Source organism: Formica exsecta, unplaced genomic scaffold (assembly GCF_003651465.1).
Source record: "Formica exsecta isolate Colony F162 unplaced genomic scaffold, ASM365146v1 scaffold365, whole genome shotgun sequence".
In the NCBI taxonomy this organism is placed as follows: domain Eukaryota; kingdom Metazoa; phylum Arthropoda; class Insecta; order Hymenoptera; family Formicidae; genus Formica; species Formica exsecta.
In genome coordinates this window covers 197,020-221,998 of record NW_021850897.1, presented here as the reverse complement: position 1 = coordinate 221,998, position 24,979 = coordinate 197,020, and the positions used below count along the sequence as shown (strand labels likewise).

Sequence of the window (24,979 nt, the reverse complement as noted above, 5' to 3'; positions counted from 1 at the left end):
AAAGTGATCTATGAGGTGTAAGTTTTTGTCAAACTTTTACCGATAAGTCTTTTTTTCATAGAATTTCAAGGATTCTTGTGTAATAGAAAAAGAATTTTTTGCAACATTAATTGAATTTTCCGATTCTTCTTTTCGATACATGGATAACGAAGAATGGAATATATTCGATCTTATCAAGCCGCGGACTATGATGGAAGACTTAGATGTCTTCGTGAGATGCGATTTTATGTTGTTCTTAGTTTCTAACACGAGTATTTAGTATGACGTGAGTGAATGTGTCGCTTCCAGCTTTGATAAAATTTCCAGTTTAAATGGTCGTAGGAAACTCATGTAGATATCCATAGAAAGTAATATATAAACGTACACGTAAACGTGTATACCATATATGAGGGATACGAAAAAGATATTACTTTGTGTCGTTGGCATCATTTTCAGCCATGTTAAAACTTTTAAAATTATTCGTTCGTTCATAAAGATCGATTCATAAGCAAAAATATTCTTCGACGATTTTTTCGCGCTAGCTTACACGTAAGAATAAATTTACGATCTAAATTAAATATCGGCGTATAGAGAGTTTGTCATTCGCGATAATAAAAATAAAAAAATTGCTCCGACGAAACGTTTGCGAGATATTGTCATCGCAGTATAGTTTAAATAAATTAAATTGTTGATTCGCTTATTTTTTAATCCTATCTACGGCCATATATAATTATATGTATATTCTTTATTCTATTTATTTCCTCGTTATATATCGTCGGTATATATATGTCGGTATGTATCAATAAATGTCTCGATGTGTTAATAAAATTTGGTCAGATCTCCTTTCATACCTCTTAACGTCACGATATGCTACCTGGTATTTGTACGACATATAATTATTCTGTAATCGTGAATAATTCTAAAATAACTGCGGTTAATTTACTCATCCATTAGAATATCATCCCGGATATAATCGTATCTCGTAAAATGTCCGAAATCGCTCGTACTTTTGTTTCAATCCAGTTAACATATTGTCTATTACAGTTGTCACGTCACATAACAAGATTATTTAATTATTTTGATTCAGTGTAACAATAATGATTAGCCGAGGATATCGGGATCAGGCATCGATCCTTTTATCAAATTTATTGTAAATTCGATCAGGTCACCTCGATGAAGCATTCTTACGTCCGAAACATGAAACATCTGAATCTTACATTTAATACATTCTCAATAGCTTGTCGATAATCATCTTTTTGAGTCATATACAGCCTGCGTCTGATATAGTGAGATTCATTAAGCATTTAGCTCCAATAAATATATTACCTTGCTGCTTTTTTTCTCCGTAAGCTATTCATATGGAGTTATCGTTAACAAAAGAGATAAAAGACAAACAAAATTTAAATCCTCAAAAAAGATCAAGGTGTGCACTCTTTTTCATAGATAATTCATCAGATGTGCCGGTCGTGTCACACCCATTCGTTCAACGAGATTTGAACGTCGCGGCGACTAGCTAAGCCAAGTAAGTCCTCGGATTGGCTTTCGAGACACCCGCGTCTCCCTTGGCGGAGCACGACGACCATGCCTCTTCTGCCAAACTGCCGTATCTCTGCACCCCCGGAAAGGGCGGCCCGGAACTCTGCGGCGAGTAATAGCCACCCTGTAACTGGTGATAATAATTGCCGCCTGACTGCTGCTGGTATTGCTGATACGGCTGCTGCTCGCCACCAGTCAGGACGTTGCTGTAGCCCGAGTACGAGCCCGAGTACTGGGACGAGGAGGACGAGTAACCGCGTTCGCTCAGACTGCGGTAAGGCCCCGCGTAATGGGGCCTACCCTCCTGTCAGACCGGGGTGCTCACCGCGGCCGTGCTTATGTACTCGATGTCGCCGATGCTCTTGACGCGACGATGCCGTTTGCCACCGCCACCGCCGGTCGTCATCGGCCGCGGTGGAAGCTGCGGTGGCGGCGGCGAGGTGCTGCGGACGCTGCTGCTCATATATTGGCACTGGCTGGCGAGGCTGCCGGTGTCCGAAGATGACGATGGTGATGCCTTCTCGCTTCTAGGCCGGAGACCGAAGGCTCTGCTCAGGGATCCCTGTGAAAAGGCGCCGTATGTTCAGACGGTGAAATTCATTGATACGTTCAGGCTTAAGTGGATCTCGACTTTCTAGAGGGGTCGAAGCTACGAGCAAACGAGCGACCGGGAGATGCCCAAGTGCCGATAAAACTGGTTCGGACAACGCGAAAACTTAAACGACTTTCTAAAGATTTTTTTTTTTCTAAAAAAAAAAAGAGCAACTAAAAAATTGAAATATTTTTAAATGTCTCTTACATGTCTTTTGAATTTTTGCGTTGCTTGGGAATTATCGAGTTGAGAGTGAAAAGGCGCTACGGAGTGCCTAGAAATTTAGATAGCGACTTGAACTGTCAGATAGCTAATAAATTCTTGTTGTTTTTGTATTAAATATAAATTTTAATACCTATAATTTTTTCAGCACTCTGTTAATTTATCTAATAATACGATTTCTTATCGCATGTTTGTGATGTTTGCACAAAAGTAATTAAATTCGTTATCTAAATTTCCCTGAATCTTTGGCTGAAATGCGAGGATCAACGAATGTAAGGCACGATTCAGGATTCGCTGGTTAATAAAGTGATTTTTGCGTGAATGGAAGCACGACGTATTACGACAAGAAAAGAAAGTCCTTCGTTTTCGTTTCGTTACTCCTCAGCAAGCATCGGCAGGCCCATCCTGATCGCGATAACTTTCAAATGATACGGTGCATGAGCGGGATTGCAGTGAGGGATACTTCTACGAGAGAGGGATACACTACATGGGAGATAGATACGAATTTACGACTGTATTAATGATACGCATACCTGTGAGCTTCTCCACGACAACTAGCAAAAGGACGAAATAAGGTCGATTAAGAAATCCACACGTTGTTAATTTTCCACATTGAAATCGCCACTTTATATTTACACAATCGATTACGACGGGCGATCGCGGGGCACCGCGGTGCCCCTCGGTAATCATAAATAATATGGCCCGCTATAAATAATACGGAACGTCTGGCTACTGGTAAATCGAGCTGCGTAATTGCATAATTTAAACCGCTACTCGCTATAAAGGTATACCTTAAGACACGGGACACTCTGGTTACATACATGAGGAGGATACGTGTTAGGCTAATGTATATGCTCGTTATATACAGTGTTTACAATGTGGCATAACGCGTACGTCGGTGTACTTAGCACCGAGAATGGGCGTGTATAATCGCGGGATTAGATAATGCGCAATTTCACCGCGGCTACACCCGGGAATGATCGATCGACTTCTGAATATTTCATTAATCTATTAGTCTCACCTCCCCCGCCCACTTCCCCTGATACCTTTAATTTATTTATCGTATTAATTTCTATACGGCAGATAAAAATTTGCGCTTTAATTATCAAACGGATTAATTCGACAAATTTATTTTCCCAAACAATTTTGCAGAGTAAATAAAATATTTCTACGAGCAAATAAAAAATATACACAATTATTTCCGTTACGTTTTTCAACGCGCATACACACAAGCTTAGATTGTAAAAATTTATTTTAAATAGAGAATCACACATAGAGAGAGAGATATAAACCCGTTTTTCTCCGCGCGAGTATACTTCCTTTTCTCAGTGCGGCAGATTGTCTGGCAATCTGATTGGGTTATAAAGACGGAAAAGAGGTATATTATTAGATGATAATAGATACAAGGAGAAAATGTGTTCCTTCGCGATCCGTTGCGTTCTCTATAATTGCCGGACTGCAAGGTTTAGGCTCGTACTCCATCAGTCTTTTTCTCTTTTACCTTGCAAGCGGATTCTCTATCGTTAATTCAATGCGGATGACCTTGGATCGGTATTCGCACACGCGATCGAATAGACCGACAACGAAAGTTTCTCAATTATCCCGAAGCCTCACCCTTACTGTACACGCCAGACTTTTCCTTTTCACGATTACTCCTTTGCTCGCATTTTCCAGGTTTGTACGATCGACGTCGAGATCCATAGGAATCGCCCGAATCTCAGCGAAGCGTTACGTCAAACAAACAGCTGATCAATTAGTCGCGTTAATCGAAAAAAATATTCCCTTTCCCCCGACTTTCTCGCTTCGCTGAGATCGAAGATCTTGTCTCTCGAGCGAGGAAGCGTTCACGAGAAAATGCTTTGTCGCTCCACGATGCCGATACATTTGTCATACCGATTATAGGGCTTCCTACTTTACTTTTCTAGAAAAGAATACGGGACACGAGTTCGCGATCGATCGAAATCATTTCATAATCTGATTGTCGATACATTCGATTTGATACATAAATATGAATATTTTACAAAATCATTTAAGAATTTCATCGTAAAACAATTTTTCTCCGAAATTATATCATGTAAAGAAATTGATTATAATAGAACTAAAAATTAGATACGATCGATTGCTTGCTCACTTGTCGCAAAGACCGTTTTCGCAAAGTCTTCCGCAAATTTGGAAAACGACCAAGTAATAAAAGTAAACAAATTAAAATTCAGATTGGAATAATTTAAAAATCAATAATCACGTTAGACTTAATTTCGGTTTACTGATTAATTAAGGACCTTGCGAAAACGTGCTGAGTTTATTCGACTACAACGATGCAGCGACTCCGTAATAGGGTTTCTATGGCATAATGGAACAATGTACAAAGAATTTGAGAGAAAGAGAAACAATGGATATGTATATATATGTATATAAATACCGAACCTTTTTCAAGTAAAGAAGACTGCAGGTCTGCGATGATCCACAGGATGCAGGGACAATGATTAACATTAGGTTGAGCTCATAGCTCACAGCGTGAAATTCTGTCATTGACTCTCGTCATATAAAATTTTGACGGTTTATCTAAACGAGGAATTTTCTTTCATATAGCAAATTGAGTAGAGAAGATTTTTTTGAATAAAAAATATATTGTAAATATATTGAACATTAATATTCTTTACTCTTATTTACTTATTTGTTTATTACATGAAGAGCATTATATATTGTAAACATATACATATATATAAGACAAAAAGATATGCTTTATTCAATGTACTAAAAATAAAATATGATAATATTAATTATATATATAATCATAAAAAATTTTTTTAACATAAAATACATATTTGTTATTCTGTTCTACCTTTTAATAAATTTAATAGATGTAAAGCCAATTTGGAATTATCATCCGGAATAATCGTTCATTTTTTGTTCGACGAAAGTCAATTACAGATATTATGGGAAAAGATTACGCTGTAGCGTTATGCGAGCGTCTTTAACTAAGCAATGCCATGCAATCGTGCTAATAATTAATAAAAATAAAGAGCTGATAAATCGCACAGATGAAATGCGCGAAAGTGAATGCGAAAATGAGGCGAGAGAAATGGCTCCGCAATGCAGTTGCATTTAAAATGAAATGCTTATAATGATAATGTTTGTCTGTGCTGTACAATCGATTATCAATTAATTACATTCAATTACATTATATTAATTACACAGTTTACTGAATTAACATATGTCGAGAAAATAATTCATCGCAGAAAATGATGGTTGCTTTTTTAATAATTTATATATAGAATTTTTCGTAATATATGAAACCTACTTTAGAAATTAATGTAGCTCTTAAAAACAATGGGACATATGTTTACATAAATTTTTTTATTGTTTTAAGTGCTAAATCAATTCCTGAAGTGGACTCTAAATATTACAGAACATCCTATATATATCTTTTTTAAAATAAATATCAAATATTTATTTATCACATACACACAATGTAAAGAAGGGTAAAATTATTCAGCCAGAAGAATGTGTACCATTCTCATTTCCATTAAAAATTGAATGAGAGAAAGAGAGAAACAAATCCATTAGTATAATCCCAATGATAAGAAAGGATTAAGACCGTCACACAGATATCATGTCTCAAAATATAAATTTTTCTAGGATGCAATGATCATGATTAAAGCATAGGCTTTTAAGGAAGCAATTCGCCGAGAGAAAACTCTCCAAATGATGTATCTCGCACTCGATCCTTATTTCCTTCCAGCTCTTAAAACTCAATTATACGATATTTAATTTCCGCTACATACATAATTTAATATATATAATACAATGTAAATTTTTTTATATATAATAAGAAAGGAAGAAAAGCATGAAGCGTATTAAAGATCATCCAAATGTATCGAATTCAGGAAAAACGTTCACAAAGCTATTTAAAAATGATTCTTTCTAACAACCCAATTAGCTCGTAATAAATGACATCTTTCACGACAGACTGGAAAGAATCAGGAAGAGTGCATAGACAGGCGAAACGGGGGAGCGGCATCGAGGCATTCTGACGCGGATGACCAGGGAGGCTCTCGTTGAATCTAAACGTTAGTACATTACCCTGAGGCTGGATCTGCGTCTGTCGACGGTGCCGGTGTGATTCGCCGTCATGTGAAGGGCCGACAACGAGCTCTGATGATGCTGTAGATGCAGGGCCCTGCTGCCGCGACCAAGACTACCGCCCGCGCTCGCGGTGCTCATCGGACGGCCGCCACCGCCGGTGCTGTTCCTCGGGACCACCTCCAGCTGACTTCTACGCACACACGCACACCACCACTTTTCATGCACGCCTTCTTGCGCGTACACACGCGTCCACGAACGTCCCTCGACCGCTCTCTGAATTATCATACCCTTCTTCTCGAATCGAATCCTCGGAGAAGTGTATATTTTTGTTTTGCATTTTTTTTTTCGACACGCGGAACATATATTTTTTTTCGATTCTCGAATATACTCGGTTGATTAAGAGTATTTTTTTGTGTTCTGTAAATTTCTCCGCGATATCTTCGATAACCGATTAGATATTATCGATAGTGGCTCGCTGCAGGTGTCTCCGACGATATAGAACGATAGAATCTATATATCTCATAAATGAATATCTAGTTATACAACATAAATATACATACACAAGCATTTTGTGCACCACCGATATAGAATATAATGTATAATGTTTACTGGGCTGCTAAATACGCCGGGGATGGTCTCGTCGAGACCAACCGGGACGCATTTCCAGCCTCGCTAACCAGTCAACGAGAGTAAACATCGAACAATCAAAGATATATGTAAATATCAAAGTTTGCAAATCAGAAAAAGATAAAAGGAATCATATAATATGCAACTGGTGGTGTGATTCCTGGCCAGAGAAACATTCGGGGAACTGCGTAAGATGATAAGGAAAAACAAAACAATTCTTACGCATTATTAATAATTGACGAGGGAATGGGGAGGGAAGCTAACAATAAGAGGTGGGGGCAATCACCAGGATGATTTATTTAATAGCTAGAAAAATGCAATAAGGGTTTCTTTAACAATAGAAGACGCTTTCTATGTGTCTTTCAGGGGGTTCAGAAGGGAGTGCACTGATATCTGACCAAGGATTACACCACGTTCACTAAGATTAACGTGTGCTGTACATAGCGCAGTGCAGTGCAGGCGGCAGCTGTGGGCTACGGCTCAGCTATTAGAGAAACATTACCGGTGGATCCGCGACCGAGTGCGACTTGCAGACCCAGAGAATCGCGCGCTGCGACTGTGCCCCGGGTAACTCCGACAATAGAGTACCGAGGCCGGCACGTTTCCACTGGGTGGTTTCATAATCGCGCATGTTTGTATATGTACATTATATGTCGACTGTATACTGTATACTGTATTTACGTGTGTGTATGCCCGATAATATTCAAGGTATGGCGTGTGTATTAAGACTACGAGTGATTAGCGGCGCTCGCGCGATCGATCGCGATCGAGATGATCGTCGAGCGAGCGAGCGCGCGCGTTCTCGGCTCTATTTATAATTTCGATATGTCAAGGGAGTTCACGTTTCAGCTTAATTTCAATTATTCGTATATATTTCAGTTCGTGGAGATTGAGATCGTTAGCGCGCGAAATCCTGAAGCGCCACTCGACATCCATTCAATACGAACGAGAACTCATCTACTGGAACTATAAGATTTGAAATAAATATCCTCGTAGTGCGATTCAAAAAAGAAGGTGACGTAAAATCTAGATGAAAATTGCACTCCCTCTTCATATCCTTCGTTTCCGAACCGATCCTCGGGATATTTACAACTTTCCCCTCGACATTTCCTAGCAATACGTTAAATTATGTTCCGTCGATTACGAAAACTTTCTGCGGAAGTTGACGAATACGCGTCTCTTACACGGTATCTCTAACTTTATTCGTAGAAATTCTGGAAAAAGTAGCTGTCTATCCATTACCAGCGACTATACAGTAACAACTCTTTCTCTTCGGGCTAACGTTATTTTACGACGCGAGTATCGATCGTTTGCGGCAAAGAGGTGAGGATTCCGCGCGTCGGCTCGTTCGGAAATTTTACGGCGCGGCGATTAAACGCGAAAGTTTCTCGAGAATACTTCAGAGAGAGTCTCGGAGGAAAAAAAAAGGGAAAACACTATATCGACTATTTTGTCCGCGCGCACAAAGCACTTCTATAAATAAATAAATAATTGACGATGCTCTAGCAAAAGTCTCTGCTGCCTCGATCGCTGTAAAGATCGAAGACGAATATCGCGATCGAGTATTTATTACGATCCGCGATGTAATTCGACGATTCAACTTTGGTCATCGTACGTGGACTTGGACGCGGAGTCCGGCGTGACGTGTCGTTCGTTGCTTTATAACTTGCACCTGCTACTTCCGTTTGGAGAATACGATTCGACTTCGTTCGACATATGGCACGAGCCGATCGAGGGATGAAGAGTAAAGCGACACACGGTCCTTATTCCTTCCTGTCACGTTCTCCGTCTCGAGAAATGGAGCCTCGAAAGAGCGCCTTTATGCGACGAACGTAAAAAAAGCTCAATTCCATTTTATTGTCCTTTATCTAGCTATCGAAATCTCCCACGTTTGATCGAAAGTTCGTCTCCTTGCTATCTTTTTTTTTAACCAATGCGCGATTAGCTACAAGGCAGCGATATTTATTTTTTATCGAGGGATAAATTTTTCATACAAGAAATTTTAGCAATAAGCGATGCTTCTCGCAATATACTAGCCCGATAAGTCTTTTTATTTCAAAGAAAGAGAGGCATCCTCCTTTCGTTTCCCGTAGCCTTAAAAGGCACGCTCGTTTTATTGCGTGACTTGACACAAGCTGTTTAGAGAGAGCGCGTATCTGGTTCTTATTTGACACGTAAAGCGCGGTGAAAGTAGATTGAAGGCATATTCGAGTGACTTCGAGAGGATCTCGAGACTAACATCGAATTTCCGAGGCGCTCTAAGGAGGCTCCTTCTCGAGACGTGGAACGCCCAAACGCGGATTAATGTTCCGGGGAGACGTCGGTCTCGTTGACGACGAGAACAGCGACGTCATGTCGATTAGTGAGCGTTGTCCAGTGTTGCTTCTGGATGACAGTAGACTGAGTACCTTGCTGGCAGAACGAGCGCTTCCAATTCGGCGGTTAGGTGCCGTCTAATCATGTGTTTGGCCGGCGGTATGCCCAACGCGGTGGCCATGGTGTCGCCGGTGAACGACGGCTCCAATACAACCAGAGCACCGTGTACACCCGAGTCTGCGGAGAAGATAGCTTTTTTTTTTCATCGTAAATACAATTTCGACAGTTCGTCGAAGTGTTATCGAGATTAAAAGTGAAAGGTCGGTTCTCTCATTCGCGCGTATTTTTATTTTTAAAATATAGATATATGCCGCTCAATAATTATTACGATAAAAAATCATGTAGAAGTAAAAAACTTTCTTTACGATAAGAGAAATTATAATATGCAAGGTTGAAAGATTTTTAAGAATATAGAATCGCTTGTCACGCAAAATTCACCTTTCAAATTCTCGGCGTATTCCGTGAGATCGATATTCCTCGCCCACCGAATGAACCTTTGATTCGTCCAGACCAAAGGATCCGTGTCAACCTGCTCGCATTGATGTCTCCTGACAGCGAGCGCCTGTCACACAAAAGCGTGACGTCATCTCTTTAACGGTATTACTTAGCCGCGCAATTACGTCGTTTGATTAATCCTCGCAGAGTATCGATTTCAAAGCGATCGTCTGTGGCTTAATGAGATCATATAATGCTTGCTATAATTCTCGCTCACCTGTCGATCGTAATTCAGCATACGCAGCAGATGAATACCGTGAACGATGCTCGCCTGATGAAACTTCCTCGTGACTCCGAGCAGCTTCTCGAGCTCCTTCTTGCTCAGATGGTCCAGCATACGCGCATCCACCATGTTGGTGGCAAAACTCTCCGAGTACTGGGCCAGACCGAGATCCGGCAGCCACTCGGAACTGACCCAAGTATGACCAAGCTGGGCGATGCAGGGATACCGAACGTGGCTCGGATGCCGATGTTCCTCGATGGCCAGACGCAGCTTCTTCCGATGAAGCGGATGCGTTACACCTAAACCAGCCTCTAGCTCGGCATCGCTTAGCTCGAGTAGAACCTGCAAGTAGTGGTCAACCAATCATGAGTGCTTCGATCGGAATTATGCGGTTTGTCATTGAGATAACAAAATCTCGAAAGAAGATCTTTGCGTACAAAAGATATATGTTTAACATGCGATTGAGATTAATAGTAGTAAGCTCGATTCCAGGAGACTCTCCGCATTCGTATCAACAGGTTAAACTGCTTAAAAGCTCGCTGGTGGAACAGGACGAATCGACAAATCCTTTACCTTGCCCGATTTCACATTCTCGGCGCATCGTGGTCCGTATTGCGGCATCCCGAGAGCCACCTCTAACCAGGCTAAAACGGTCGGAGCTCGCCATCGTTCCATGGGCACGGAGGCCGCTTCACGGAGCAAACGAAGTTTTTCGGCGTAACCCTCCTCGGTGAGCGGTGACCACGATCGATATGGATCAAAGCCGTCCGCAGCCTCGTTGCCGCCGCTTCCAGCACTGGTACTGTTTGCCGTCTTCCGATGTCGCGAACGGGCGAACACTCTGTCAAAAGAGAAAACACCGATCCATATACATATATCGATATTCAAACGGAATATCATTCCTTTTGTGTACTTTGCTAATATCTATTACATAACATAAATTTCTCTTTCTCTTCTACTGCTTGTGACCTCCTCTCGCGAGATGCATAATTTTCTGTTTATTTTAATGTGTCGAGATAATACGTCATTAATCAGGTGTACTCTGTCAGAAATATTATATGATAAAAAAAGAATAAATTTTAATAAATTATAATTAATATTATATAAAATTAAATATTATATGATGAAACAATAGAATTCGATTTAGATTTAGAATAAATACATTTTCATGTCAAAATTCTGATTGATTTCAAATCTGACTGAAAACAGGAGATTAGTTTCTTCTGGTGAAGATAAATCTAATGTCGCTTTCGCCAATTCGGCGGAATAATAGAGGTTTAAGAGATTTCTATATCAGAGCGATACCCGTTTTATAGTTAAAGAGCCAATCCATCCATCATTTAAGGTAAAATCATCTCGCGAACCTGACACAGGGATGAAAGCTTCACAATATCGGCTGTAGTTTCCAGATGTGAAAAATCAATATGTTTCCTCTGCATCCGAAGAGGCGTTCCGTTTCAAAGGATTCTATTGTTTCTGCATCAGCAGTCTTTGTTATTTCTACACGTCGCGAATCTACATCGATCTTTCTCCAACGTCGTTGTACAGAGTTGCAGTTTCCCTTTTATCGTGTTACGAACTCATTTCACTTATTTGTAACACACTGCTAGGAAACTGACTAACTGAATGAGAGACTTGCGTGGTGTAATCGCGTACTCTGTTGAAGTAACGTTCTACGAGTCGTCAAAGTACAAAAATCGTCGAACAGAGCGGCAGCTCTGTTACAGACGAGCGCGTGTTTGCAAAAATCAATAAACTTGTCGTGCGCTCTTGAAAAACCATTCCATTTAATTCCGCAACGCGATGTCGTCGTGGAAATCTTTCGCTTTTTTTTCCGCCAGAGTAATTTATCGCGACCGCTCGTTTTGTGTCACGCGTCAATTATATTCGCTGCGACAGAACAGTTTAGCTCGCGTTTACATGCAAAATGCATCGCTTATCACGCAGTTACCGTCTCCGCATTTCTCCGATAATTGCAATTAAATGTTTGCGTAACGAGCTAAATGTAATCGATGTATCGCTCAATTAATATATAATTAGCATCGATAAAGGATAATATATATATACATATTTTTTTTTTTTCGAAATTATAAATTTATGTCATTTTCGAGATATTTTCGACTCCATGTCGCGCGATGGAAAAATCCTTGAACGTACATAACGGGGCGACCTCCTTACCTTGAAATGGATCCCCATGTGCCGCCGCGAGTGGCGGACGATCTCGAATGCGCGGCAGGTGCGACGACAGGTGGCGGCTGTTTGTTCCTCCTCGGCTCGGATTCCAGCGGGCTGGATAGCTGCTCGACCGATCGTGATAGCGAAGAATTGTCCATGGACCTTGAGAATGCGTTCAGCGGCGACAACGTGGGGCTGCAATCTTTCGGCGTGGTCGCAGCTGAAAGCACGAAACTCGATTGAGCGTCGTATCATTTTTTTTTTTTTTTTCGAGAACAATTTTCTCGGGACGAAAACAGAAAATAAATGGATAGAGAGGTAGATTGCATAGAAATGTAACGAGATATGCGAAGGATATAAATGCGAAAGCCCCACTCGTATTAATAAATGGAGAACCGTCGATGAATTATGCTACGCGAGTTACTTAATTATAATATGTCACGTTAGAGAGAAAATTAATATTTAAGGAAAAAATATTAAAAGAGATGCACATATGGCAGAAAGAGAACTAATTAATTGGCATTAATATCATTAAAGATGTTATTAAAATTAAATCGGAGATCATTGACGCAAAAGCCATCAATTATTTATTTATCATTTAGTCTATTTAAACATATCGCTATTTCTTTTATGTTAAAGATCATTTCGGCATGTCGGCAAAGTCTTATATGTCTCGAGCTATTATTCTGTTTAATGACATAGCGAAAGGTAATCGATGCAAGTCACATAAAGAACACATAGCGCGTCGTGCAGCGATCCGAGTTCGAGTGCAAAAAAGGTCCTTCTCGTGGGCATAGCTCGTTCTTGTCATCTGTCAGGTTTGCGATACGTGCATGCGCATGCATTCGAGCCGTGTAGCAGGCAGGGCTTATGTATCGAGGACACATCCTCGGGGGACCCTCTCGGCACCGGTTTAGGCTCCTTACGCACCGAGAAGAACGATGATTTATTCGCCGAGTGCCCTCGATCCCTTTCGAAACCACCGTTCACCGTATTTAAGGCGCACGCATACCTTACGAACACACATACCAAGAGATAAATGACTACAGGGTGACCGGAATTCGATAGCGATCGATCTTTCGAGTCGTCGTGATTTTCGAAGATTTTTACGGGAGAGAGAAGCATACGACGATAGAAATGCTTTAACGCGATGTACGATTATCGTGTCAAATAATTTTAACGATTAATCGTTAATCCTGCGCGCTCGATCGATAACGACTGAACCGGCCACCCTGCGATCGTTGACGATAGAAGACGGAGGGTATCGGGAAAGAGAAAATAGACGCACATAGAGAAGCAGCATAGGTCGTCGATTAGGGAGGGCACGACGAGATGGAAGCCGGGATAGAGCGCGAAAGAGAGAGAGAGAGAGTGACAGGGGTAACGTGACGACGACGACGATCAGATGATTTATGCTCTTGGACACTTACATTGGTATATATGGGGAAAATAGACGCACATAGAGAAGCAGCATAGGTCGTCGATTAGGGAGGGCACGACGAGATGGAAGCCGGGATAGAGCGCGAAAGAGAGAGAGAGAGAGAGTGACAGGGGTAACGTGACGACGACGACGACGATCAGATGATTTATGCTCTTGGACACTTACATTGGTATATATGGGGTGGTGCTATGGAGGATACCACGGAGATGCTGTCCATGTCGAGACCGCTGCCCTCGACCGTAATTGTCGGCGTGCCTGCGCGGAAATATATAAAGGACATCAATTTCGAGTGAAGGGAGGAAGAGTGCGGGGATGTGTCGATGGGGCCCCCGTCGGAGGCCTTTGCTTTCCCTGGGGGCTGTCAAGAACGAGCTTTCCTCGAGGTCTCACACGCTGGTGTCGGCGAGCTTGTGTTCTTTATGTCGCGCGTCGCCCTTACCGGGGATAATGCGAGTTCGCCACTGAAAGTGGAACGGCGGACATGTCGCGACGTTGGAAGGTGCAAAGTAATTTGACGCCCGTGACTTTTTCGTCGCGAGATGACGGACGCGGTCGTTAGCGAGAATTTCCATCCGGTTAATAGAAAAAGTTTTAATTGATAATTTCGCGCGCGCATATGGAATAATGTTTAATTGACTAATTAACTTTTAATTTCACGGTATATTACTAGCTGCGTGAAAAATTCGAAAGAGAACTCTCACTATCGTTTTACATAAAATTATGAAACTTTTCTCTTTCTCTCCTTTGATTAATTATTATTGGTTAATTTTATAACGATATATATTACATATATTCTTAAATTAAATTAAATTAAGTTAATCATAATTGTATAATGTAGGAGTCTATTTATACGATTATATCATCAATCCTCTCTTGTTATTCTCAAGCGCACTCCCCTTCTCTCGTGAGAAACGTTGAAAAACAAAGTAATAGAGCAATATCCTGCGCAAATATTTAACTTGATAACGTAACACGATAAGATTTTAGATAATCCTGAAACTTGAGCGTTCTCCTGTGCGTGTCCGAGGTACATCCTTTCGTGCTTTCGCGAAAATCATGCACGCGCGTCGAGCCCCCGCGCGCTCTTTAGCGACCGCGAATGTTTGCCCGAGGAACCCAATCGATCAAACCGTTTTGATGCAACGGCACGGCGATTGGCTGAATAATACATGAAGGAAGCGTGCTCGATTAGACCGCCACCACCTACGTTCGATTAACATTCGCGGCTGACGGACGCCAGACTATTTTTCAAACCGGTACTTAGCCGGATGTGCACTGCAATCCCCTCTAACTAGACGATTAATCTCGGAGCTCGTTGCACCTAAACGCCGGAGTCATTATCTCCTAAGCGGGTGTCACTACGATTGTGATTAATAGTAACGTTAGAGATAGATCTACATACTTCTTCGAATTTTTTTTTTTTTTTTTTTTTTTTTTTGGTGCGTCGCGTCTTTGGGGACGGATTCTATTATGAAATCAGTGACTACGTCGCTTCGTATTTCGATATTATATAATGCTACAAGAGTGTTATATTTATTTTAATTAAAACTGAGATCAAAATTAAACTTTAATATGAATGTAGATATATAAAAAGCTTACTCTTATTAGAAATATTAGAAACAAAATCTTTCGAATAGATTCACGAAAAGATACATTGACGTAATATTAATGCATAACACATACACACACACAGCTTAAAGAAATTTTAATCAGAGAAAGAGATTTCTACGAAATCTAAAAAATTATAGTCGAGACGACTCATCTCGTATAATCGCTGCAACATAAACGTAGATAGATAAGAAACCTAAATACTCTTATTATTAAAAACGAAATCTCTCCTTCTCTCTCCCGAACAGGTTTATGAAAAGATACGTTAATGCACGGCACACACGCGCGCAGCTTATACTTAAAAAAATTTTAATCATAAAGAAAGATTTTAGCGAGAAAAAAAATTAATTAACTCGACTCATTTCGTATAATGCTGCAAGAGAAAAGGGCAATTCCGCGCTTAAGCGTAGGCGCTCATCGCGCAAACAATTTACGGGAGACATGTAGTTGGTTCGTTTTAAAATTCTCCCTTTTCTTGCACAATTCTCTCCCCCTTTGCCCCTTTAATATCTAAGTATATATCTCTTTTGTTTCGTGCGAAGAGCTAAAAGAAAAGAAGAAAAACCAAAGCAGTGTTCAAACGCTGTCAAAACTCACCGTCCGTCGTGGAGTCCGAGAGATTCCCGCCGACGCTGGTTGCACCGCCGCTCTCGCGATCGCTGGACCCGCGGACCCCGCTGTCAGCGCTGCAGCTGCCGCGATCGCCGGCCTGGCCGCCGGAGGATCCTCCGGCACCCACGCCGACGCCCGCGTTACCCACGGACACGCCGAGTTCGGTGATGCCCAACGGAGGCTGCGAATTCACGTGGGGAATGATGCCGCAGCCTCCGCTACCACCGCCGCCGCCACCGCCGCTGCTACTCCCGGCGCCGGGAGTCGCGGCGCCGTTTACGCTGCCACGTGGAAACGACACCAGGGACTCCTGATCGCTCAGACAGATCCCGCCGCCGCCGCCGCGTTCCGCCAGCTGACGTTGTAGCTGTATTAATGCAGAAATATATTTCGAAATGTGAATCCCCTGAATATAATTATATAAAGATAAGATCATATCGTGTCAAATTTCGGATATTATTACATATGATTATATAAAAAATTACATATGTTATTGGATTTTTTCATAACTAATTATGTATATTTACATCTGACCATGTTATATCATTTTTTTCTCGAATAGATACCAAATAATTATTTAAATTTGTGATCTGTTAAATTACGCACGAGAAATGTTTAACTTTTTTACAATTTTTATATATTGTAATTTCTCTCTCTCCCCATCTGCGGTCATCGATCTTTTTCTCGAATTTGCCAAGCCGAACCCCATCGATATTAAACTCGATCCAGAATTATACGTTCGACAAGCAGGACTCACCTCTTTTATGGTCGCGTGTGCGTGCGAGAGGGCGGCCTCTTTGTCGGCCAAACTAGCCGCGAGGCTCAGGCTTCGATCGGCCTCGTCTCTCGCCGCCCTTAAAAGACTCCAGCGTTCCCTCTCCCTCTCCCGTTCGCGTTCCTCCGACGGTATGCCGGCTCCTTGCTGCTGAAGACGTCCCAGGGTCGCCTCGTTCTCCCGCATCCGCTGCAATCAACGGTCAAAAGGACCATGTCCGGGCAGTAACTCCTCCCACAAAACCTTCACCATCTACCCGTGGCATGCGCGTGTTCCGAAAATCGCGAGGAGCACAGGCGATCAAGGGCAAACTGGGCAAACCGCGATTTCGATCCTTGTAACTTTCTCCTCCGTCTCGCGATACACGTCGAAAATTTAATCGCTCCGAAGAAAAAAATATCTATATCTTCGTCGTCGAAAAATAATTATATTTTAATACTGTCAGTACTTTTAGTACTATGTTTAACAATGTTAATTTCGACGTTGTAAAATCAACATTGTAATGCGTTTGCGGAATTAATAATTAATTACGGGCTCGGGGCGGATTGCGCGCGCGGGGATATAATAATCGATATTTATACGACGAGAAATAACTTGAGCCGCGCACTGACGGGACGATGATTTTGTCGACACAGGGGGCAAACTAATAATGGCGGTGAGAGCAAATAGCCGCTGGAAATCAAACTGAATTCGAGAACAAATATTCAGCTGATATTCGCGAAATTGTCAGCCCGCCGTTCGCGAAACTGTTTCGCGCAGTCATTGCTTATCTCAAGCGTGTCGCCCGGAGTGAACAACAGACGGAACGACACTCGAGATCCGCATATTCGATACGCACGTGACATGCACGATTTGACGTCCTCCGCTGATAATTCCGTCTCACGTTGCAAGCATAATTAATACACGGATGTAACTACGCGCGGTTAAGTGGAATAATCGAGGATGAGCGCGGCGCAAATTATTTTCATCCAATGATAAAGTATATTTTTTACGAAACTGGACATGAACAAGAAAATTATTTTGATTTTCTGTCATAGATATTATGTTGAAAATGAAGCTAATAATACCTTTTTTGCGTTGAGAATATAAATATATTCTCAATTTCTTTATGTCGCGTGAAAGATTCTCAAGTGAAATTCTACGGTCAAAGTTCATTAAATAAACGGGAGAATCACGACGAGAACACAGGGATGCGTTTTCCGCGATTAAGGCAGTTAACTCGATTATATTTTAGTACGCGAATAAACGTGACGTTTACCATCGACCATTAGCCACTCCGTCGACGATATCGACTCTACGGCAAAGTTAATCTACTTATCTCTTCCTCGAGCGCAAGTAACTCTGTCGTATGTATAACAGGTGTTGCAGCAAGGTTTATCGGCTAAACTTTGCGGCAACACGGTTATTACAGGCGGTGCGAATCACTCGGGCGTCGGTTGTTAGCACGTCGTAGCTTCAGCCTCAAAAACTATTGCGTCTATATCGCCTGGAGCAAAGTTTGTTATAATTGCGACGAGGAAAGTACGACATCATTTACGCGAAAGACACCGGAAGTTTCCCCGAGATTTTACTCTTTCTCTCTCACACCATACTAATTCATCTTACTTACGGTAGATTTATCCTACAGATAGAGTATATACCGCTGATAAATTATTTCAGAGAATAATACAAGAGTGAGCATTTTGTAAACTTCATAGAAATTATAAGAAGAATTCGAGGAATTTTTTTTTATTACCATCTTGTACACGCGCACAGAGTTCTTTTCTATTAAAATTTTTCAGCGCGATCGTTGTGTTCATAAACATTCATAAAGCAATCAAGCATATTAAATTCCTTGAAAGCGGGCTACTGTATATAAATGTGCGGATAATGTCTACAATTTTCCGTGGCAGAGCGTTGCAAGAAAAAAACCTAAGTAGTTTGGAAGCTTCAGCGCAGCGAGGACGTAATTCCATCAGCGTTTCATAAGCGCATCGTCGGGGTATGACATTGGATGATAAACAGGAAGGACCGGAAAGCATGTCAAGACTCGCGAAACCGAACAAAGGCGAGAAGATTAAAGAAGATGGCACGCGAAAATATAGATTTATTCACGCATATCTACATCGGTCAAAATTTCCTCCGTATTGAATGACACGTGTCAAATTCAAGACAATATGAAATTTAATGTAAATCGAGGATAATTTATTAAAAAAATAAATAAATTTTATATACTATATTATTCTTTGTGCAACAAATTCGTGAAACAAAAATTTGAAGAGGATTACATTAATTAATTAAATTGATTAAATTATAAAACTGGACAAAAAGTTGGAAGAGTTTGTCAGTTATTTCAGAAATAATTATAAGCAATTGCGAAGATATTATGTTATCTCGAGAAATTAAATAATGGAAAAAATGCTTCTTCTGCTCGAGAACGCCGTGTTCTCGTGGAGAAAATTGAAAACAACGTGGAATAGAAAATTATAAGACGCGTCTGTGTACCAGGCTCAGTAATATGTCGACACTCACGAGAGAGATAAAGTGGATTACGCAAAAAGAAAGAAAGAACGAGTGTAAATGAAGAAGAAAGGGAGATAAAAGAAAATTGACGGGCGCGCGCTTTACGGAGAGAAAACTATCGTAAAACCGGAGGCGACGCGTACATTTTTTTCGGTATGACAAGAGCGACATGAGAGGAAACTTACAGCGCTTGCGTACACCGCTGCTGTCGGTGACGTTTAGTCTGATATTTTCATCAGGAACCTTTCTCTAAGTAACGAAGTCATTCTGTTAGACAAATAAGTAGCAGCGAAATTTCCACTTTCGCGAGATCAAACTGTGTGTCAAATGGAAAACATTGTCCTTAGTTTGATAGAATAAACACTATGGTAATTAGTATGGTAAATATATGTATTATATGCAAAATATATAATATATGGAATGTTTTAAATATTTATGCAAAGTGTTTAAAATGTATGTATAATACCAATGAAAATGGTTCATATGACAATATATTATATATGAAATTCTTTTTTTTCTTTAAAAATTTTATTAAGAAATATATATTTAAAGAAAATTTTATTAAATATTTCATGTAATATTTTTTGCGTGTAACAATCGCGTAGTCGTGCGATTCTTCTCGCGTACTAATTTTCTTTATAATAATGTGGTGTTCTTTTTGTTCGTTACAGCATTTTCAACCACAAGTTTATATTTCGCGTTATAAGTTTTTATAAGATTGCATTTTTAATATTCGCGTTAAAGAATACTAAGCCTACGTCACAAAAGCGGAGAATCTTAATAATTAATTGCTGGTTGCTCCGTCGATATCATGCGCGCAGAGTAATAATACTTTTATTAAAACATCAATAACATTACCGCGGCTAGCATTATGGTGGTTCTTTTGATCTTCGCACAGCAACATCATCCGGAGATAATACAATAAATATTAATTATTCTCAACATTTTACGTGCGCGAAATCATACTATCTCATAAATACATACCATCAAAAAGGCATTTTCGCGAAATGATTGCTATCATAAATTTCCAATCAAGTAAAAGACAGAAAGAGAGGGAGATTGCTTGTTCTTTCATCTTATTGTATCCTCTAATTACTTTTCAAAAATTATCTAAAAATTCTCATCATATACTATTAATAAAATCCTTTTTTATTTTATTTCCGTAAATAATTTCCAGATTTTTGTAAAATATATGTGTGTGCTTGACATACTTAAAATTTATTTTATAATTAATTATATAATTAAAATTAATTTTTTTTTAATTTAATTATTTTTTGTCGTCAAATTAAATCTCGTGCGGATGTCTTTGAATTTATTTTTCAATTTAATATTCTCATTTTCATTTCGCCAAAATAACTTCATTAAAGGCAAAGCGCTTTTGTGTGTGCGTGTGTGTGGCCGGGTATTTTCAAGTGCTTAATAATCCACGTCTGTGTGAGTGCGCCGTTTTACGTAGACCTTTCGGGAATATCGCTCTCGGGTCTTTCGAGAACCGAGGCTGCACCGCGTCTTTGTTCCGGGGTTGATAACAATCAGTAGCGACAAAAGCTCGCCACATTATCTCTCTCTGTCTCGGCACATCGTTACACATTGGCTTAAGACCAAACGGTCCCGTTATACCGGGGGAGGGGCAATCTTGATACACGATGCGCTCTCGAAGTCGGTCCTCGAGTCTCCTCCAGCGCTAATGACATTTCATCCACGAGTTTCACTATCCTCGTGTTTCTCATCCCCGGGAAAAAATCTCGAATTTAGCTCGAGGCTAAATTCGATATCTGATATCGTTTTGTCGACCTTAAACTCTCTGCAGATTATACATGCGTTTTTTTTTTTTAAAGCAACGAAATTGAAAGATTATGCGTCCAATGGACCTGGTGCACGGAGAGACCGGTGACGTTCGTCGGTGCTGGCGGATGCCGTTGTTCGTTTAACGGAGTTGAAATGACCGCGTCCCCACGCGACTCGGTCATAACGGTCTCGGCAAAATGAGAAATTCCGGCAAATTTAATGAAAGTATTTAACGGACAAAATTGCCGTCGTGTACCGACTCCGCTTGCCAACTCGACATGCGCGCATGAGAAGATTGAAACCGGTGGTCGAGCAACCGTCGAGCGTGACTTCAACTTCAATCGTTGATAGCTTTTCTGTTCCTCTCTCTCTCTCTCTTTCTCGTCGCGTATATATATTTGTATCCTTTTCTATAAATTCTCTTCTCCATAATATATTTTTTTCAAGTTCAATATACGTTTGACAATGCAGGCATCTGTAAACGACGTTTTTCTGCCGCTCGTGGTTTAATAAAGTTTCAAGTAACAAGCTAATTACTGATTAACTGCCTGGAGCGGTACCGATTGTATATAAAAGTTTTTTAACTAGATTTTCACACAACGGTGAAGCTACCTCTCGCTCTTTTCTCTCTCTCTCTCTTTCATTCTCTCGATATTTCCGCGTCGCTTCATAAAGACGCATTAGAGGCGAAATTAAAACCCGCCGCGGAGCGGTTTCGTTAGTCGCTCGTTCTCGCGTTGCTCTCAATTTTCATTAGCTGGACGCTTTAGCGCGCGAGCAGAGGATTTTGTTACGCTTTAATAGTTAAACGTTCATCCTGCGTCAAGTCGTGTCGCATTTTCTCGAGCGACCTACCTAGTTAGGATAACGAAACGGGCGAGATTAAATTCCTCTTTATTTTTCCCTCCCTCTATCTTTTCTAATGTTATCGATACAATTTCATCTTTATCGTCTTTCGTTGAGATTTAAAAACTCAAAATTAGAAATCATTACAGTATCGCTAGTGGATATCGCTAGATGCTAAAGGTTGTGGAAATGCACAGCGACGGCACAAAATGATATCAAAGGATATTTATAAATGCTAAAGACACACGCTCGATGTAGCGTCGTCCCTTTATGCTGGCGGCAATTAATATATTACCCTGGAAAAAAAAGTAGCCGCTCTCTCTCTTTCTTTCTCTCTCGCTAATGCTATTTCAAGCACTGCCGGAATTATAAAACCCATAAAGGTAAGCCATCCTAAAGCGGATATCGTAATAATTAAATTGTTGTTCAAACAATTTAATTACATATCTTTCGTATATAATCTCTTTTTCTTACGTTATATCAAATTTCTTTTTTTCGCACAATTCTTTTTACAATAGTGGTAAAAGGACGAGTTAGAAAGAGAGAGGAAATTATAGCGACGTCGAGGCAATTTTGATAGTTGAACGTTCATAAATATCAAGTACGGCGTCGTATTTTTCTCGGTTTCATAGCCATCGCCTTTCCTTAATTCATCACCGCAGCCCCTATCGAAAATCGATCCTTCTATATGAAACATGCAAATTGCGAGCGGAGAGGCATTAGAGTTACTTCTCGACTGTTTACTGCTCCCTTGTTCGTGGAATGCAAAAATGTCACGATTAAAATTCTCGAACGTGACTTCCCCCGAATAATTTTCAGAGAGAGAGAGAGAGAGAGAGAGAGAGAGAGAGAGATAGAGACGCCGTCGATTGTTATCAACGGATAGAAAACCAATTCCAGAACATTTTTGTCAGAGCTTGAAAGAATTATGGAATCTTTCCAATATCTTCTAACACGATTCCATCGGAACCTTCTCGTATAAATCGAAAGTTATAACTATCTTACACGAAAGAAAGAATTGATTTCTATTTTGTTCAAACATATATCTTTCTTCGAAGATATATTAAGCTCCGCATTTAAATCGTCTAAGGGAACGAAACGATTGCTTGATCATCTCGTAAGAGATTATTATTATTCGCCATCATTTTTTCGCTATCATCATCATTCTCTACGATATTTTCCGACGCCGGATATAACGATTACGTGTTATTAAAATAAAAAAAAGTATTCAACAGACCACATACGAAGAGTATTACACGTTATCCGCTGAGACTCACCTGTTCGTAATTTCGTATAAAATCGCGAAGTTCGCGTTCCTTGTCCTCGAGGGTACCGTAGAGCGCCTTCATCTGATTGAGTAAATCAAACTTCTCCGCTTTGAGACGCTTCCGGTCAGTCTTCAACGCCTGCAGCGCTTCCTTCGCGTGTTGCAGTTCCATTTCCAGAGCGACGAAGCGGGCCTCCTCCTCCATCACGGCGTCCTCGGCGCCGACTTCGCCACGCGCCGCGCCGCTCAGCAACAACCTCCTCAACCTCGCGACCTCGGCCACCAGCCGTTCGTTCTCCAGTCGCAATCTTCTGGCGCTGGCCAATTCTGTGTGCCCGCCGCCGTGAATGTTGGAAAGTCTGGACGCCACCACCGGATCGCCAATTCCTAAACACCGAAGAAAATATATTACTCAAGAGAGAGAATAATTTTCTTCTATATATAAATTTATAATTAATACGAATATTTAATTTATTCTTCTCTTATAAAATAGATTGCGAAAAAATTTTTATAATGGATCATGTATTTCCGGAATGATATAACGAGAACCGAAGCACCTGTGTTCTCAGTAGATAACTCAATGGATGACCCGAGATAATCCCCGCATTTCTACTCAATACTATCGAAATGCGAAAAAAAGATGGATCGATTAATAATCGGCGCCATTAATTAAAGGTCGGACTACCCACCGAGGGAATTAGCCGGGGACGACGGTCTGCTACCCGGTGCCGGTCCAGGCGGTTCATTGTCCTCGTCGCCACGCGCGTCGCCGTCCACCAGATCCTTATCGGCGTCCTTCTGGTCGTGGTCGTTCATCTCCTTGCTGGATCGCAGGGAGTCGCGGTTAGTCGATATCCGGAGCCGCTCCACGCTGGAACGGTCGCTGCCGCCGCGATGCAGAAAACCACCCCCCCGGTTAGCTGAGCCCCGATCCGGGCTCGCGCTACCCGATCGGGAATCCACGCTGCCGCCGGACCCACCCAGCCGCGTTTTCTCCAAAGCGGGGGCGTACGGTCGACGGGCCTTCTCGCTCGGGCTACGGCAGGGCGAGCCATTTCTTCGCTCTGACGAAGGGAAAAACTCAATAAAAAATTTGTTTCGAATCTTTTTCGAGTGATAAAAAAGTTTTTATAAAATGCTACAAATATCTCAACACTCCAAAATATAAATAAATACATTTATACATTTATTATTTTTTTAATAATTGAAGTTTTACGTTCGTGCTATAATGTATCAATTTTATTTCAATAACGCAAACCGTATCATAATTATGTATGTACCGTATCGTGTATAAGTTTCATGTGTTTTGTTCAATTAGCCGCACGATGGATTTATGGAAAGCTTATTTGCAATCAGCGTGTAATTTAAATCGCTGACTAATTAATTTCAAACGGGCAACGAGTTTAATGCAATGTAATTCAATCGCATTCATTTCATAACCGAATAATTCTCTTTTAAATAACGCAGGACGATCTTCGGTAAATACGATTCTTACAAAGCTCGATTCGAGAAGGATTCGAAATGAGCGGCGAAATAGGACGAAGAGAAGAATAGCAGCGAACCGAGAACGACTTATATTGGCGAGCGGAGAGAAAATCGTTGGAATGAAGCCAGAGCCTTTATCGAAATGTGCCGTTCGAACCCGAGAAGGATGCACTGAATTCGATAAGATGGATCCGGCCCGGCCGGCGATCCCGACGACGAATACCACTACGTGAAGCGCATGATTGATCGACTCGAGACGGCGACTGGTACTCGTCCCGAATTTGCATGTACACGCGGGTCACTCTCCCTTAAGTGGGCTTGTTGGCATCCTTCTTCCAGGGAAA

At 41.0% G+C, this 24,979-nt stretch overlaps 1 protein-coding gene across 5 annotated transcripts in view; it reads right to left on the bottom strand.

The window, feature by feature from the left end:
- LOC115239209 (kazrin) overlaps positions 1-24,979 on the bottom strand; it is a 128,538-nt gene continuing 103,559 nt past the window's right edge. For 3 of the 5 annotated variants that reach the window (XM_029813604.1, XM_029813605.1, XM_029813601.1), the window contains 13 exons: positions 23,840-24,214; positions 23,161-23,537; positions 16,730-16,936; positions 15,958-16,339; positions 13,918-14,007; positions 12,315-12,531; positions 10,710-10,977; positions 10,131-10,478; positions 9,857-9,980; positions 9,451-9,595; positions 6,413-6,605; positions 4,754-4,780; positions 1-2,077 (listed from right to left, as the gene is read on the bottom strand). In XM_029813604.1, coding sequence (XP_029669464.1) covers positions 1,823-2,077; positions 4,754-4,780; positions 6,413-6,605; positions 9,451-9,595; positions 9,857-9,980; positions 10,131-10,478; positions 10,710-10,977; positions 12,315-12,531; positions 13,918-14,007; positions 15,958-16,339; positions 16,730-16,936; positions 23,161-23,537; positions 23,840-24,214 — 3,008 coding nt within the window. In that variant the 3' untranslated portion in view covers positions 1-1,822. Of the gene's footprint in view, positions 2,078-2,862; positions 2,884-4,753; positions 4,781-6,412; positions 6,606-9,450; positions 9,596-9,856; positions 9,981-10,130; positions 10,479-10,709; positions 10,978-12,314; positions 12,532-13,917; positions 14,008-15,957; positions 16,340-16,729; positions 16,937-23,160; positions 23,538-23,839; positions 24,215-24,979 lie in introns of all 5 variants that reach the window. The other 2 variants (XM_029813602.1, XM_029813603.1) reach the window with 2 other exon arrangements.